This window comes from Sinocyclocheilus anshuiensis, unplaced genomic scaffold (assembly GCF_001515605.1).
Source record: "Sinocyclocheilus anshuiensis isolate Anshui unplaced genomic scaffold, SAMN03320099.WGS_v1.1 scaffold631, whole genome shotgun sequence".
Lineage (NCBI taxonomy): Eukaryota > Metazoa > Chordata > Actinopteri > Cypriniformes > Cyprinidae > Sinocyclocheilus > Sinocyclocheilus anshuiensis.
In genome coordinates this window covers 655,631-672,500 of record NW_015548268.1, presented here as the reverse complement: position 1 = coordinate 672,500, position 16,870 = coordinate 655,631, and the positions used below count along the sequence as shown (strand labels likewise).

At 42.7% G+C, this 16,870-nt stretch overlaps 1 protein-coding gene across 1 annotated transcript in view; it reads left to right on the top strand.

The window, feature by feature from the left end:
• Positions 1-16,870, top strand: part of hecw1a (HECT, C2 and WW domain containing E3 ubiquitin protein ligase 1a) — a gene marked incomplete at its 5' end in the record, with an annotated part of 69,406 nt that overhangs the window by 18,084 nt on the left and 34,452 nt on the right. The window contains 2 exons of the mRNA XM_016443248.1: positions 2,134-2,209; positions 12,120-12,289. Of these exons, the coding sequence (XP_016298734.1) occupies positions 2,134-2,209; positions 12,120-12,289 (246 nt within the window). The remainder of the gene's footprint in view (positions 1-2,133; positions 2,210-12,119; positions 12,290-16,870) is intronic.

Here is a 16,870-nt window from a genome sequence, read left to right as displayed (position 1 = left end):
TATATATGTATATTATATACATGTTTTTTCATTTATATGTTTTGTTTTTTTACAAAAATATTTGCATATGGCTCTATGGTATGTTGTGGCATGTTTAGACTAATGACATAAATCCATAGTGACCATAAAGTCAATTTTACTCCTTTGTATCTTTTGGAAATTAAACATAGAGATTTCTTAATCTATATCTAGAGACCTGAATGTCATAGAGACTTGTGATTTGGCTCTTCTGACACACTAGCAACCACCTAGCAACAGTTTTAAAGCAACTTAAATCTCCTTAGCAACCACATAGATACCCTGGCAGCAAATGTTCTTCATAAAATAAAAATCGAATAATTACTAAAAACAAACAGCATCACCGTGAAACTCTAACAAACAGATTGATCGGCAGGCTGAAGTAGGATTCGTGGTTCAAACCGCCACCTTTTGTGTAATAACCGGTCTGGATCCCGACGGTAGTGTGTAGTCCGTGCCAGAGTCCCGCTGAAGCACAGCTGAGTTTCCCGCAGATCTGTTTAATCTGAGTAATCTGGGTAAAGCTGCGTTCAGGCCAGCAGCAGCGCTCAGGAGGACAGGATTTGCATCTCATTTGGGTGTGAACCGCTTTTCTGTCTGCCTGCTGTTTGTCTCTGTACACTCTGAAGGATGTTTGGACTCATTTATAGGTAGTTTTCTGGAACTTCACATTACAAAGATTGGAAAGTAGGAGGTTATAGTAGACTGGCTGAAATTAAGTGTTGAGAGGTCGTTTCTGCACTAAATGTGTTGTTTTGTGTTTTAAATCCCTTTGACTGTCATTCTGTGCACGTCGTCCTATTGAAAAGAAGTGAAAGTCTTTGGCATAAAAACAATCCTCCTCGTCTCATTAATGAATGGACTGTTTAATTTCTAAAGAACTAAACAGACTAGACACAAAATTATGAAGATTGAGGACGTCTGGTACAGTAAGTGCCAGAACAGGTTATTAGTTTAATTTGGGTATTTTTTTTATTTAAATAATATTTTCAATTTTACTTTACCCCTCTTTTTTGCCTCAAAACATTTTTTGTTTGGGGCTACCCAGTAGTTTTGTTTTAGTATTAGTTATAGAGTAGTATAATTTTATTAATATTTTAAATTAGCTTTTATTTTTATTTTTTCAGTATTCTCTTTCATTTTAGTCCTTTTTAAAGCATTTTTATTAGTTTTATTTTTTATATTATTATTTAGGTCTAATTTATTTTTATTTCAGGTTTACTATTAATTCAGTTTTAGTTTTTATTTATGTCCAGTTACTAATTTTAGTGCATCAAATTAAACATATTTCAGTTAGTTGCTAAGACAACATTTCAAATTTTTTTATGTTTTATTTTATTTTATTATTTTATTTCAGTGAACAAAAATTTTATTTCAATGAACCCTGGACCCCAAGATAATTTTACTATCTCAAATAATGTAAAGAATAATAGTTCACTAGTTTAGATATTTTTATTGATTTCCAGTTAGTAATTTTAGTGCTTCAACTTATTTCAGTTAATTGCCAAGGCAACACTTCTAATTTATTTTATTTTATGCATCATCACACATGTATTGCCATCTGCAGGTGGGATTTCTTACTGCACACAGACACAGGTATATTTCTGTATTTCTGAAGAAGGATGATTATAAAAACGAAGATGGATGGTTATAAAAAATTAGTTTTTTTTTTTATTGTTTTTTTTTTGTTTGTTTTGTTTTGTTTGTTTGTTTTCTTTTTTGGTATTTTATTCCTTTTGAACTTGTATATTGCAGTATTTTTTTCTTCAGTTGACAAAAGTATTTTTAAGTCACTTATTTTGGTCTTTAGTTTACAGTAATAACCCTGGAGCCAGTGTTCCCTATCAGCCATAGAGCTTGAGTTTTTCCTCTTCTGAGAAGTGCCGTCCCATGAGCCTCTTCCCTTCCACTTCCCGGATGCTGAATCAATGCAGTCCTAATGAATGCGTGCTATTGATTGGTGCCATGAGCTGGGCGTCTGTAATAGGCTTTAAGCAAACAGAAGAGGAAAGAAAGAAAGGGGGCGTGGCCTGTGTAGAGTTACTTCCTGTTGTCAGCAGCTCTTCCTGTCCTTCAGTCACGTGATCAGCTGACTGCTGTCATTCTCTCTGATAGGCGCTGAAGCCTGTCATCAGTCAGGAGCTTCCTCAGACTCTGGGCAGCAGGAGGCTCATCAGCTTCTCTCTGTCAGGTAAGTCGGTGCTGGCTATGTGTGTGTGTGTGTGTGTGTGCATGTATGTATGTATTTATCTATCTAAAAAAAAATGAACATCTTGAAAGACAATTGTGCCAAATACATTAAAAATGCAATGAGATCATTTGTAAGTAATGTTAGTGATGAAGTATAGGTATATGTAGTAGTTTGCCAACTGTTGAAAATCTCCTCCACATTTATTGTAAATGTACACAGGAATTGATTTGCTATTGGTTTTTAAGCAGTTTAAATAAATAAACACTGCCATTCACGGTTTTGGGGTCAGTAATACCTTGAAAGTAAGAAATGAATGCTTTTATTCATCAAGGATGCATTAAATTGATCAAAAGTGTCAGTAAAGACATTTATAATGTTACAAAAGATTTCTATTTCAAATAAATGCTGTTCTTTTGAAATTTCTATTCATCTGTGAATCCTGAAAAATAAAATGTATCACAGTTTCCACAAAAATATTGGGCAGAACAACTGTTTTCAACATTTATAATAATCAGAAATGTTTCTTGAGCAGCAAATCAGCATATTAGAATGATTTCTGAAGGATCATGTGACACTGAAGACTGGAGTAATGATGCTGAAAATTCAGCTTTGATCACAGCAGTCAATTACAGTTTAACAGATATTCACATAGAAAACGTCTTGGTTACGTATTGTAATGGAGACATCACGTCGGTGACCGACGAATTGGGAATCTCGGTAGAGAGACCAATCTACTTCGAGTGTAAACTAAACGAGCCAATGCACATTGGCATGCGATGATTGCATCCAGCTGCCGCTGATCGCAGCGCGAGTATAAATAGGCAGCAGATGCACCGCATACTCAGGTTTGCGGTGCATCTGCTGCCGCTCAGCGGTGGTACAGCAGCTGTGGCGACGGGACTGACTAATTGGGAATTGCTACCAAAGTGCCATGGATGTCCTGTGCGAGCCGCCTGCACCCCTTTTTGGTGTAGGCCGGGGCTCGCAACAATAAGGCCAGTCACTGTTGTCGTAGCACCACCCATTCCACTTGGAACAGGAACGTTGCAGAAGCCCCATCCTTCCCGAAGGAGGTTTCAGAAGCACTTACACATATGAACAACCATTTAGGTGCATATGGAAGGTTAGAGGTGATTGTAACACTCTTGGAAATGGCAGAAGTCTGCCGGGGAAACACAGGCTCTGAGGCTATACCGTGGACTTTACACATAAGGGATCCACTTAGGTCTCTACATATGGAACCCAGCCCTCTACCGGTTCTCAAGGATGCAGTGAGAGAGGGCCTGGCTCCGGACGTTCCGCGATTTTACACATATGGGATCCACTTAGGTCTCTACATATGGAACCCAGCCCTCTACCGGTTCTCATGGATTCATCGAGTGAGGGCCTGGCGCCGGACATTCCACCACGTCCGGCTGCCGAGGGGATAGAGGAGCTCGACAGGGTCTACAGTACGGACTCTCTGGAGCGGTTTTAGCAAGCCGACACTAAACTGAGGCCTCTCGGTGCTTCTACCCGTTTGAGGTGAGAACACAGGAGGATACCGGTTCAACATGAAGGCTATAGAAACTAGTGAACATGTTGGGGGTCGCCCTGCCCGCAGCTCTATAAATGTCTGCCAGCGAGGCGCCACGAGCCAGCGCCAAGGAGGATGCAAGCAACCTGAGCGGGCAGGGCACACCCTGTGCTTGATAAGCCAGGGTGATGGCATCCACTATCCAGTGGGCCATCCTCTGCTTGGAGACGACATTCCCCTTATGCCGGCCTCCATAACAAACAAAGAGCTGTTCTGAGGTCCTGAAGCATTGTGTCCGGTCCACGTACAATCTTAAGTGCGGACGGGACAAAGCAAAGCAAGGGCTGGGTCTGCTTCCTCCAGGGGCAGAGCTTGCAGGTTCACTACCTGATCCCTGAAGAGAGTAGTAGGAACCTTGGGCACATAGCCGGGCCGGGGCCTCAGGATTACCTGGGAGTCAGCCAACCCAAACTCTAGGCATGATTTGTCGACCGAAAATGCGTGCAGGTCCCCTACCCTCTTGATGGAGGCCAATGCAATCAGGAGCAGAGTCTTCATTGAAAGAAACTTCAGCTCAAATGTTTGCAAAGGCTCAAATGGGACCCGCTGTAGTACTTCGAGCACCAGAGACAGGTCCCAAGAAGGTATAGAGGGAGGTCGAGGAGGGTTCAACCTTCTCGCCCCCCTAAGGAACCTGATGACCAGGTCGTGCTTCCTCACCGTTCTCCCCTCCACACGGTCATGGTTAGCAGAAATAGCAGCGACGTAAACTTTAAGGGTGGAGGGAGACAGCCTTCGCTCCAACCCTTGCTGCAAGAAGGAGAGCACGACTCTGATCGGACATCTTCGGGGATCCTCTCGATGAGAGGAACACCACTCGACAAACAGGTTCCACTTCAAGGCGTAAGCATGTCTCGTAGACAGTGTTTGCGCCGAAGTGATGGTGGTCACTACCTCTTGGGGTAGGTCACCTAGAACCTCCGCGTCCCATCCAGGGACCAGACATGAAGTTTCCAGAGCTCTGGATGTGGGTGCCACATGGTGCCCCATCTCTGAGTCAGTAGATCCTTCCTCAGAGGAATCTACCAGGGAGGGGCTGTTACAAGGAGCATCAGTTCCGGCAACCAGGTCCGAGTGGGCCAGTAGGGCGCCACAAGCAGCACCTGTTCCTCGTCCTCCCTGACTTTGCACAATGTCTGTGCGAGAAGGCTCACTGGGGGAAACACATATTTGCGTAGGCCCTGAGGCCTGCTGTGTGCCAATGCGTCCGTGCCGAGTGTTCCCTCGGTCAGGGAGTAGAACAGCTGGCAGTGAGAGGTTTCAGGAGAGGCAAACAGGTCTACCTGAGCGACTCCAAAATGTCTCCAAATCAGCTGGACCGTCCGGGGATGGAGTCTTCACTCTCCGGGGAGCGCAGCTCATGACAGCTCGTCGGCTGCACGGTTGTGCAGGCCCGGAATGTGAATGGCACGAAGCGACCTCAGATGCTTCTGACTCCAAAGGAGGTGGTGGCGTGCGAGTTGAGACATATGATGGGAGCGCAGACCACCTTGTCAGTTGATGTGCTCAACGGTCACAGTGTTGTCCATACGGACCAGTACGTGCCTGCCTTGAAAGCGCACTCTGAGACGGTTCAAGGCAAGGCGCACTGCTAACAACTCCAGGCAATTTATATGCCAGTGCAGTTGGGACACCCCCGAGACTGCTTGACTGTTGTACGTGGCACCCCAGCCGGTGGTGGAGGCATTCATGTGTACCACAGCATGCCTCGAGACCTGTTCTAGGGGCACTCCTGCCCGAAGAAACGTGAGGTCTGACCACGGGGTGAAGGTTTGGCGGCAGGCCGGTGTGACTTGGACCCAGTGAGTGCCGCGCTGCCACACCCACCTCGGGACTCGGCCATGGCGCCAGTGCTGAAGTGGTCTCATATGAAGCAGCCCCAGCGGCGTGACTGCCGCAGCAGCTGCAATATGCCCCAGGAGCCTCTGAATCGTTTCAGTGGGACCGCCGTCCTGCCTTTGAATGAATTCAAGCAGCTCAACACCGACGGGACAGGGACAGCCCGAAGGGCAGGACCTTGTACTGAACCGCAGAAAAGGTCTGTGGCGCAGAAGGATTGAGACATGAAAGTACGCGTCCTTCAGGTTGATGGCTGCAAACCAATCTCAGGGACGGATTTACCCGAAGATGCGTTTCTGCATTAACATCTTGAATGGTAGCCTGTGAAGGGCTCGGTTCAAGACACGCAGGTCCAAGATCGGTCGTAACCCACCGCCTTTCTTTGGTACAATGAAGTAGGGGCTGTAAAACGCCGTCTTCATATCGGCTGGAGGGACCGGCTCTATCGTGTCCTTTGCCAGCAGGACTGCGACCTCCGCACGCAAGACATGAGCATCGGCTGCATTCACTGATGTGAAGTGGATGCCCCTGAACTTGGGGGGATGCCAGGTGAACTGAATGAAGGTTGGGAAAAGGGTAGACAGCGAATCGATTCGATTCACGATTCAAAGGTTTTCGATTCTATTCAAGAGCGATTTTTGCACATTCAGAACGATTCGATTCGATTCACAATTAAATTTGATTCGATTCAACTATTCGATTCTGCATTCTTTATGTGCATTCATAGGATTATTTAAATGCTTACCTTCAATTCTTTAAATGCTTAGTCAGGGGGCAAATTACACAGCAGCCTTTATGGTTACAGAACCATAGGTTAGAGAAAATGTTTTTTTTGTCCATTGTTAGATGCTAGTTTAATGATGCTATGGCATGACATGGCATATGTAGCAATGTATGTAAGCCAAGATTTTAAAAAAGAGCTTTAAAAGTATTATGTATAGGCTAACATTTTGTCACACCAGGGGCGTAGCCATCATTTCAGAAGTGACAAATGTCAAATACAATAATTTTATGTATGTATGTATTATTTATTTATTTTTTCCAAGGAATTCTTTTCTTATCTCTTACTTTGAATTTGCTATAAGAAATCAAATACACAGCTGGACAATAATCAATCATTTGTAATCTATCATTTTTTCCTAATGGCAATTTTTATGATTGTTTTATATACTACAAACAATTATTACAATTTTCTGCACAGAATAAGGTAGAAAATATACTTTATGGTTTCTGTACTGTAATAAATATGTCAATTAGCATTGCATCATTCATAATTATTTATTTATTGTGTTTATTGTCTTAACGTTTCAGTTCATTCTTTTTATACAGCTGCAGATATAGCCTGGCACGTCTTAATTCTATGAGCGCGAGATCACTTCTCTTTCAGTGCGAAAACTTCTTAACTAATTTTCATAAAATAAAATGCTATAGTATTTAACTTTTCCTCTCCATCGGCGAATGATGATTATGAAAGGAACAGTTTTATTTTAACAGTTTCCTTCGTACATTCGGTTCAACAACATTGTTAAAACACATTTATCATTCAGTGGAACTGTGCATATGTTTTAGACACTTACATTTTTGCTCTGTCCATGCAATAAATGCGCAGCTTTCGACTGCTCTGGTAATGTAGTTGGTATGACCGAGAGCCAGTAAAATCTACAGAAAAGTAAAACTACTTCACTTTAGCATTACTGGCCATGAGTACTAAGGAGAGATCACACATCAGCTGCTCAAAAAATGTGTCAGTGAGACGAACTGAGCGCGAGCGCAATCCTGTGACAGTTACAGGCGGTAAATACTGCAGCGCGTGAAGGAGAGATGCGAGGGTACGAACACTGTTCAAGGTCTCCATTAATTCGTGCTTGCAGTAATTTAATGTGTATAAATTTGGAAAGCATTGAATCGCTATAGAAATCGCGATTCATTCGATTCTTAGTGTTTTAAATCGATTACTGTCTGAAATCGGCGATTCACTATTCAAAAATCCATGTTTCAAGATCGATGCATTGCATTGTCAGGGTTTGTAATTGATGCATCGAGAAAACGAGTGAATCGTTACACCCCTACTGGCGACAGAGGAGGATGAGAGTGATCCAGCTCTGGACCGTCCACAACTCTCCGTGCCCTCTTGAGACCCAGAGATAGAGGAATTTGCTCTTTTATTGAGTGTTTGGGTACCACCGACCGAGAGGTCAGTGGCGGGATAAAACAAAACAAAAGATTCTCCGCCCGGCCCTCCTCCGGGGGAGGGAGTGGTGCGTTCACCATCTCCCGAAAAGCAACTCCCTCCATCTCGGGTCGCCCGTCTCAGGGCCTCTTGCTCTTCCACTTGCCGGCAGGTTTGGCGGGGGCCGAGACGGGCGGGGCGGATGCCGTGCGACCGGCTCCACGGCGCTGCTTAGCTGGAGGCTGCTGCGGCGTGGGGGCGGCTGCAGGGGGATGCACTCGGCGACGAGCAGGCTGAGGTGCTGCGGCCGGCGGAGGAGTGGAGGCAGCAGCTGCCCACCGGGGCAGGATGTGTCGAATCGCCTCAGTCTGCTTCTGCTCGCTACCGACCGCTCCACCAGGGGGATCTCCGTATACCCTTTGGCTGCTCCACCATCGAGGGTGGTGAGGGAGGAGGAACTACCAGGCCGGTTTCTGGCAGTAAAAGGTGCCATCCACGACCTGGTGAGCTCCTCATGCACCTCCGGGATGAATGGCACCGGAGTGGGGCGCTAAGAACCAGCGCGGGCCACCCCGAGAAACCAGTCATCCAACCTCGAGGGCTCGGGACACGGTGGAGGTTTCCACTCGAGTCCTACCCTCTCGGCGGCCCGGGAAAGCATAGCCGTCATCTCTGGATCCGATTCAGGCCTTGCTACCGTCCCGGAGGGCGGCAGTGCAGCCGAATCTTCCTCTCCAAAGAGGATCTTCCTCTACATCCGTTCGTCGGGAGGAGCCCCAAAGGATACGGCTGGTATGCTCCTTGTAGAGGGCCCAGCACGTTCCTGAGGGAGCTCGACTGGCTGCGAAGTGCTAGAGGAGTGGCGGTCCCTGGGAGGTTGGTTCCCCGGAGGGGTTGCCACCACTGTGATCCTCAAACCGCCCGAGCTACTGCCAGATGTAGTCCTAATATTTCACATTACTGTTTTTTTCTGTATTTTTGATCAAATAAATGCAGCCTTGATGAGCAGTAGAGACTTCTTTCAGAAACATAAAAAAATCTTACCAACCCAAAACTTTTAAACGGTTGTGCATATTAAGAGTTTTAATTAGCACAGCATTTATTTTCATTAAGTAATTAATTATAAGTGTGTGTGTGTGTGTGTGTGTGTGTGTGTGTGTATGTGAGTGTGTGTGCATCGATGTGCATGTATGTATATATACATTTATTTCTAGTGCATTTTTTTATTCATTTCAATTACTTTTTAATTTAATTGAATCAATTCATATATTTTGGATCCTCAAGGGAACATTTTTAGTTTTAGAGAAGCATCTCAACATTTTCATCTCTAGCCTCAGAAATGTCTCTCTCTCTCACTGAAGTCTCTGGGCTTCATAAAATCTTTATAGCCCTTTTCTGTTGTGTTTCAATGTTGCACTGAGCGACAATTTCCCATGAATCCTCTAGCGTTTCACACTCACTGTGGAGTTATTTCAATGAGCCATTTCAATGAAACCTGCAGAAATAACAAGGTTTTTTTGGTTCTTTTTTCAACGATTCTTGAGAAATTTGAGAACCGCTTTGAAATATACAGCAGGGCTTCTGTATTATGTTAACTTCTGAATTAAACTGTTTAAATCCAATGTCATAACCCAAACATAATTTAAAATATTCATTACCAAAGGATCAATCTTGTCTCTTCATATCCTCTCTTTTTCCCTTTCTTCTCAATTATATTTGAAGTTGCGATGGCCAAACTATTGTCTGTACTCTTCAGGACTCCCTCAGCACTGTATGTTTTATTCATAGCACCATCTTCTGCCGTGAGCGTAAGGTCTGTCTGAACATGCTGCTACAAATACATGCACTTTGAAGAAGGTCCAGCTGCCAGTGAATCTCCTCAGTGAGCAGAAAACCCCCTCGGGAGATGAAGAACACGGTTCCTTTTAGCCCAAAGTTATGGCTTGTGGACAGTTGACCTGCAAAAACCTGAAACCGAGGGAACATCCTCTTGTTCTATTAGCTTGGCAGGGCTGTCTGAGAAGAAACCTGATAGAAATTCACTGGGTAACACCAATGACAGCCATTTTAACTGAACATAAACTTAAGATCATGAAGCAGCAGTTCGCCTAAAAATGATTGTGCAATAATTTCACATCTTTCCAGTGAATATGGGAGGTCCCCTGGCTCTAAATGGCATCACACACTCAGATGCTCCAACTATAGTGTTAAAAACGCATTAAGCTCATAGTCAGTAGATTATGACAGTGCAATAATACGTCCAACCCGAGCCCATCTCTGTCTGCCATCTGGATACTGGAGGAGATAATGAGCTCCTGTGGGATTCTGACACTTCCTGCTTTTCTCTTCATATTCCCAGACTCAGACTTTACGGCTTTAGCCTTTAAGCCTCTCGCTTCCCCTGTTTCTCTATAAATTATGTTTTAATATTACAAGGACACCAGGAAACACAAATATTAGAACATATGTGATCCTGGAACACAAAACCAGTCTTAAGTCGCTGAGGTATATTTGTAGCAATAGCCAAACATACATTGCATGGGTAACCATACATCAATGGAGAGCTTATTTATTCAGCTTTCAGATGATGTATAAATCTCAATTTTGAGAATTTGACCCTTATGACTGGTTTTGTGGTCCAGGGTCACATATGCAGTTGAATATTAATGGGAATGGAGTAACTTTCTGGGGATGTACTGGGTAGCAGCCTGAATTATTATTAAAGAATTATTATTATTATTACTAGTAGTAGTAGTAGTAGTTGTAAAGACATTTTTAATTAAATTAATAATTGTTGCATTTAAATAAATAAATAAACAAATAGTGTCTGTAGTGACTCATTCACACTATTGATCTGTTGAAAAACACTGATTCAATCTGGAAACAAACAGGCAATCTTTTATGAGTGATTATTAAAGCAATCATTCAACAACTTATTCAAAAACACTGATTCATTTAGAAACAAATCAATTATTCTACCGAACCAATTAATTCAGTTATACCACTACTCTGTGTTCTGATGACTTTATTTTAGGGCTGTCAATCGATTAAAATTTTTAATCTAATAAATCACATAATTTTTCTGTGATTAATCGCACACTTCATGAAATTAAGCATAGTCCATTTATCTTGTTTCAAATGTTTATTTTGTCATCATTTGCTATATCCAGCAAAGTAAACCAAAAGATTGAAGGGTGATTCTCAAAAATCTATATTTTCTGCAAACTTTTTTCAAGGTAAATTTAGATGACTTTCCAAAAAAGGACACTTAGAAACTCCAAAAGGAGCCTATATAAGCACATATAAAAGAAAAAAAATCAGAATATTATAGTATGTGTACAGTGCAACACCAAAGCGCTTTTTACATTTTCGAGAAGCCAAGTTGCGATACCGAACAGGACCACATGGAGATGCCAAAAAAACTTAAACCAACCGCCTGCTGACTGCATATACTGTATCTACTACAGTACACGGATCCATTCAGAATAACTAAACACAGCAACATTATCGTGAATGTGTGTGGAAACAACGTGAATGTAAGGAAATGGAACGAATCACTCCCCGAGACGACTCGTTCTTCCCGAGTCACATTAAAGATTCATTCAAAATGAACGAATCGTTCAAGAACGACCCAACACTAAGTTATACACACATTATTATAACGGACTCACGCGTCCTTATTGTACGACTCCTGTACGCCACCGCAATCGTCTTTACCTTGATTGCAGTCTTCATTCATCAAAACTTTACTAGCGACACTGTATATCCAGTCGAGAAACCATAGTTTGCGTCTCATCTGGCCATACAGCGGTGGGATGTGTAGACACACTGGAATTAATCATTCACTGAAAACGCAACGCGTGTCTCTGTTCTCTCTGCAATCTCTGATGTAATCAGCCTGGTTTCCTTTATTAGCGCTGTTTTGGACGGATTGTTTGAATGCATTCGCTTACTGGATCACTGGACTTAGTTTAGTGGCTTAAAATTATCTAATCGCAAGCAGAGTAGCAAAATGGGGTTAAAGGGTTAGAATAGAAATTGTGCTTCAGTAATTTTGCGTTAATTGCATTAAATCATTTTAAAGCGTTAAGGATTGTAAAATTAATCGCATGCGTTAACGTGTTAACGATGACAGCCCTAATATATATATATATAATATATATATATATATATATATATATATATATATATAAAATTAGAATTTGCAAATAATAATAATAATAAGATAATTGATCATTTTAATAATATTACTATGGTAATAATTACACTACATATTTTAGTTGTCATTTCACCATAAAGTTTTCCTTTGGTCTGATTTTTTTCAGACATTCAGGCAGTCGGTCTGAAGAAGGGAATGTTCTTCAATCCTGACCCATATCTGAAAATCGCCATCCAGCCTGGAAAGCACAGCATCTTCCCTGTGCTGCCTCATCATGGTCAGGAGAAACGGTCAGGCATCATCTGCAACACGGTCAACCCCGTCTGGAAGAGAGAGGTGAGCTTTTCCTCAACCTCCTTCACTCATGTTTAATATGACGGATCATTTAAAGGCATTCTGACATCTAAAAAATCACCTTTGAGTTTGAGTCTGGAGCTGTCTTTGTGACATTTCATGTTTTTCTTTCTGAAGACCACATCATGTGCTCAAATGCAGCTTTGAGCAGATCATGAAAGCAGAGTGCCTCAGGTGCTGCAGCTTTGACTCGCTGATGCTGCTTCTGCCAGCTGCTCTGAAAACAAAAGCATATGGAAAAGAAGCTCTCTGATAACTTTCTGACTTGAAGTTTTGATTCAGACCCGAACTGCGAGGTATTTTATCCCAGCTTCTGTCTACAACACATTTGGGAGAAACATAACTGCACAAACAGAGCTGGCATCACCTATAAAATCAATGCAGTGGAGCTTTTAATATCTGATATTATGACAAATATTTACAATATTCATAGATATTAAAGAGTGTTAAAGGATTTAATCATGGCACTCAGACAAGCATTTTTAGATTTTTGAACGTTTTTTATTAGATCTTTTAATGATCGTTCACACTCACTCCCAGGATTTTAAGTCCAAGGATGTTGTATTAACCATTATAACTAAAGATATAACCATAATCAATGATTTTGATGTATAATGGAATTGCAATCAGAAACATTTAAATCTAAAAATTAAATACATAAACCACACAATAAATACAGAGTTCTGGCATGAAACTCTAGATGGCGCAGTCCGATAGGTCTAACTCAATCTGACCTAATGACATCATTATCACATGGCAGCTGATTGGTTCTCTCCTGTATCGGTAGCCAGTGAGCTCACTGCTCAACATTAAAATATATGACTAGTGCTTGCTGTAGCAGTTGCAGCTTGCTTCAGAAACCCTCCACCTTCCCCAGCTCCACCTGTATAGATCTGCTACGAGGTGATTTATGTACGCTATATGGGGGTTATTTCATGTATGTTATATTTGCAGCAGCAGTATTTCTTACATGCTCACAGCAGCATGTTGTGGATGTATTGGCAGTAGCAAGTCTCGGTACTTGCTCTGCCGCAGCAGCAGTGTAGCAGATCTATTTCGCCAAGACCAAATACATTAACATTGTCATGTACATTACCATGCTAGTCCCTCCGAGAGTTGCCATGACAGAACTATATTTTTACTTGTTGTTAACGGGACAGTTCACCCAAAAATGGAAATTCTGTCATAATTTATTAACTTCATGTCATTTCAAACCTGTATGAGTTTCATTCTTCTGTTGAGCACAAAAGAAGATCTTTTGAAAAATGTTGGGAATCAAACAGTTGCTGGTAGCCATTGACTTCTATAGTAGGGAAAAAAATACTATGGAAGTCAATGGCTACCAGCAACTGTTGGTCACCAACATTCCTTAAAATATCTTCTCTTTTTCTTCTTTTCAACAGAAGAAACTCATACAGGTTTGAAATGACATGAAGGCAAGTAAATGATGACAGAATTTCCATTTTTGGGTGAAATGTCCCTTTAACAGACTGAAGCAGTGGTGAAAGGCATCGCTCTCTCAGTGAGAAAGCCACTAATAATCATTGTGTCTGTTCTTGCAATGTCTTATAGACAGCTTCAGCGTGCGCGCACACACACACACACACACACACACACACGTGTTGTGACAGGCTGTTAATCCCTACAGCACAATCTCCTGAGCGTCTTCACTGCAGCTCGTTCACTCTTGTCCTAATAAACCTGAACACAAGCCTTGTTAGCTTCACCTCCCTCAGAGACTCCCAACAACAGTCTGACAACAGCTACTCATCTCTCTTTAGCTTTAATTAATAATATCCAGTAATATGCAGACTAAAAAGAAACTGCCAAATGAATAATGAAACCTTGGACAAAATAGATATAAAAACTTCATACATGCACGAATTACTCAAACGTTTACAAGTTTGCATTTTCTTAAATCATCACCTATCCAATGATTATTTGATTTTGTATGCATTTGTTTAGTTTCTTCACTTTAGTTCTTAGTTTTGTGTTTGTTCTCTGAGAATTCAAAATAAATGTGTGAAAAAAGTAGATTAGACTTTTGTAGTTCATCTTTTGTTCACAATAATAGCTTTTTTTTCTGAAACACAAAGAAATTTATTTATTGTTCATTTTTGCATTTGCATTCTTTTGAAACAATTATTTTTACTTTAATTAATTTATTTATTGTTTCATAAAGGAACCTTTTCAAAAATGAAAACTACTTACATACTTTACAATGCCATGTGATAATATTCTGTTCCAGACTGTATTGTGAGTGAATGAACAGGCTTGTGCTGCCATACTTCCCCTGATTTCAGCTGTACTGGGGTTCCTTATCCTCTGCTATCGGTTTCAGATAGCTGGTGTCTCAGTCTGTAGCGTGTGTGAAATACTCCGCTCGCTGTAAGTCAGGCAGTCGGCAGTAAGTCAGTGGGTGAATTATGGGCTCATTTCTCTTCACACGCTTGGCTGAACTGGCTGAAATCCAGTAGAGAGCAAATGTGAGCCACAGAAGGTTTTCACCGGCGGCCCTTTGGGGGTTAATGGCACCATATAATGTCTGCTAGATGAAACGTGACCTGCTGAGTTTCCCATAGTGCCTTGCTGCCTGTTTACTGCAGGAGTCTCAGAGTGTCCACAGAATATTCAATTGGTTCATACGTTGTTTTGAATTGAATGTAGTTAGTTTGCTTTTTGTTTTGTAACTATTGTTTTAATCTCAGTGACTGCATATGTTTTATTAATTTTGTTTCTTCATTTCCTTGGAAAATGGGTTGTGAATAACCTATGTTCTCTGAATAGGGAATGAGATGCTACATAGCTATGACGCCATGGGAATGCCCCTTGGGGGTGGCGATTGTCTGAAGCCAGTATGGAATCACGCCAATTCATTGGCTGATGGCGCACCATCCACTCCTCAGATCTCCTGCCGAAGAAGCCCTGTTGGCAGCGCGAGGAGCTCGGCAGCGAATGCAGTGTCTCATTCCCTATTCAGAGAACATGGGTTACGCGAGTAACCCGAGACGTTCTCTTTCATAGGTTCACTCAACGTTGCATAGCTATGATGCAATGGGAACGATATACCACACCCACCAAGCTAAGCGCTGCCATATCTGGCCTGATGCAAAAAAGACCAGGCTAACCTCAAATGGCTGGTTCAAGCAGGAAGAATCTGGAAACCAGGAGCCACATCTAAATCCAAGCTATAAAACCTGATAAAAGTGTGAAGAGATGACCATCCACCCTGCCCTCCAGGGGAAGTCCTCTGAAAAGAACTTGAGAGGAAACAACACTCCCAGTAGAATGAGCTTGAATACTTTGCGGTGAAGAGAGACCGCGCACTTCATATGCAAGCGAGATAGAGTCCCTTACTCAATTAGAAATCCTATGTTTTGATGCAGTGAGCCCTCTGTGGCCAGCACCAAAACACACCAACAATTGGGAGGATTGTGGCATTGGCTAGAGTGGTCTATCTAGAGCTTCAAAGCTCGAACAGGGCAGAGCCAGTGAAGCCTCTCGTCCTCAACAGAAGCAAAAGGAGGAGGACAGAAGGAGTGAAGCATGACCACCTGGGAGCGAAATAACATGGACAAGGCCTTGGGGACATAACCGGGTCTGGGCTGTAGGAATAACTTAAGAAGACCTGGAGCAAACTCCATGCATGACATGCTAACAGAGAGAGCCTGCAAATCCCCAATGCGTTTGATAGAAGCCAACGCCGACAGGAGCATCACCATAAGGTTCAGAATCCATTCAGGAGCTGACTCCAAAGGCTCAAACAGCGACTCCAATAAGCTCACCAGGATGATAGACAAGTCCCAGCAAGGAACACTGACAGGGCACACCGGCCTCAAATGCCTAACCCCACGCATAAACAAAGAGACCAAATGATGTCTACCTAGGGGGACTTTTGTCCAGATATCTGCGAGCAGCGATAGCTGCAATATAAACTCTCAAGGTGGTAGCAGCCGCTCCAGCCGCAAACTTCTCCTGCAGAAACTCCAGCACTGAACCAATTGGGCAGCTGACTGGGTCCACTGAATGAGCCGAACACCACAACTCAAAAACCTTCCACTTGGAAGAATAAAGCCTTCTAGTAGAAGGAGCTATCCAGTCATCATCCAGTCCCCGACCTGAGTTTCTGCCTCGATAGGAAGTCCGCTGCAAGGTTCAGAGCCCCGGGGACTTGAAGCGCTCTCAGGGAAAGAAACCTGTCCTGAGACCAAAGAAGGAGGTGGTGCACATGTTGATGTGAGACACTACCAGCCATGTTGTCTATTCTGACTGCTGAAGAAAGAGAGGGTCCCGCCATGTTGAGAGGGCGCGAAAGCAACTGTGCAAGTTGGGCCGGCCACGAGGGACAAACTCCTTTGGACTTCATCCACCACAGAAATGGCCTCATATGAAGCAGCCCCAGGGTTGCAAGAAAAAAGCCACTCCTCAAGAAAGGCCACATGCAGTCAGACTGAGCTTTGCCAAAACACACCTTGAAGATTCTAAGGCAGATGAGACTAAAATTGAATTATTTAGCCTCAACACCAAACAATATGTCTGGCGGAAATCCAATCCATTCCTGCA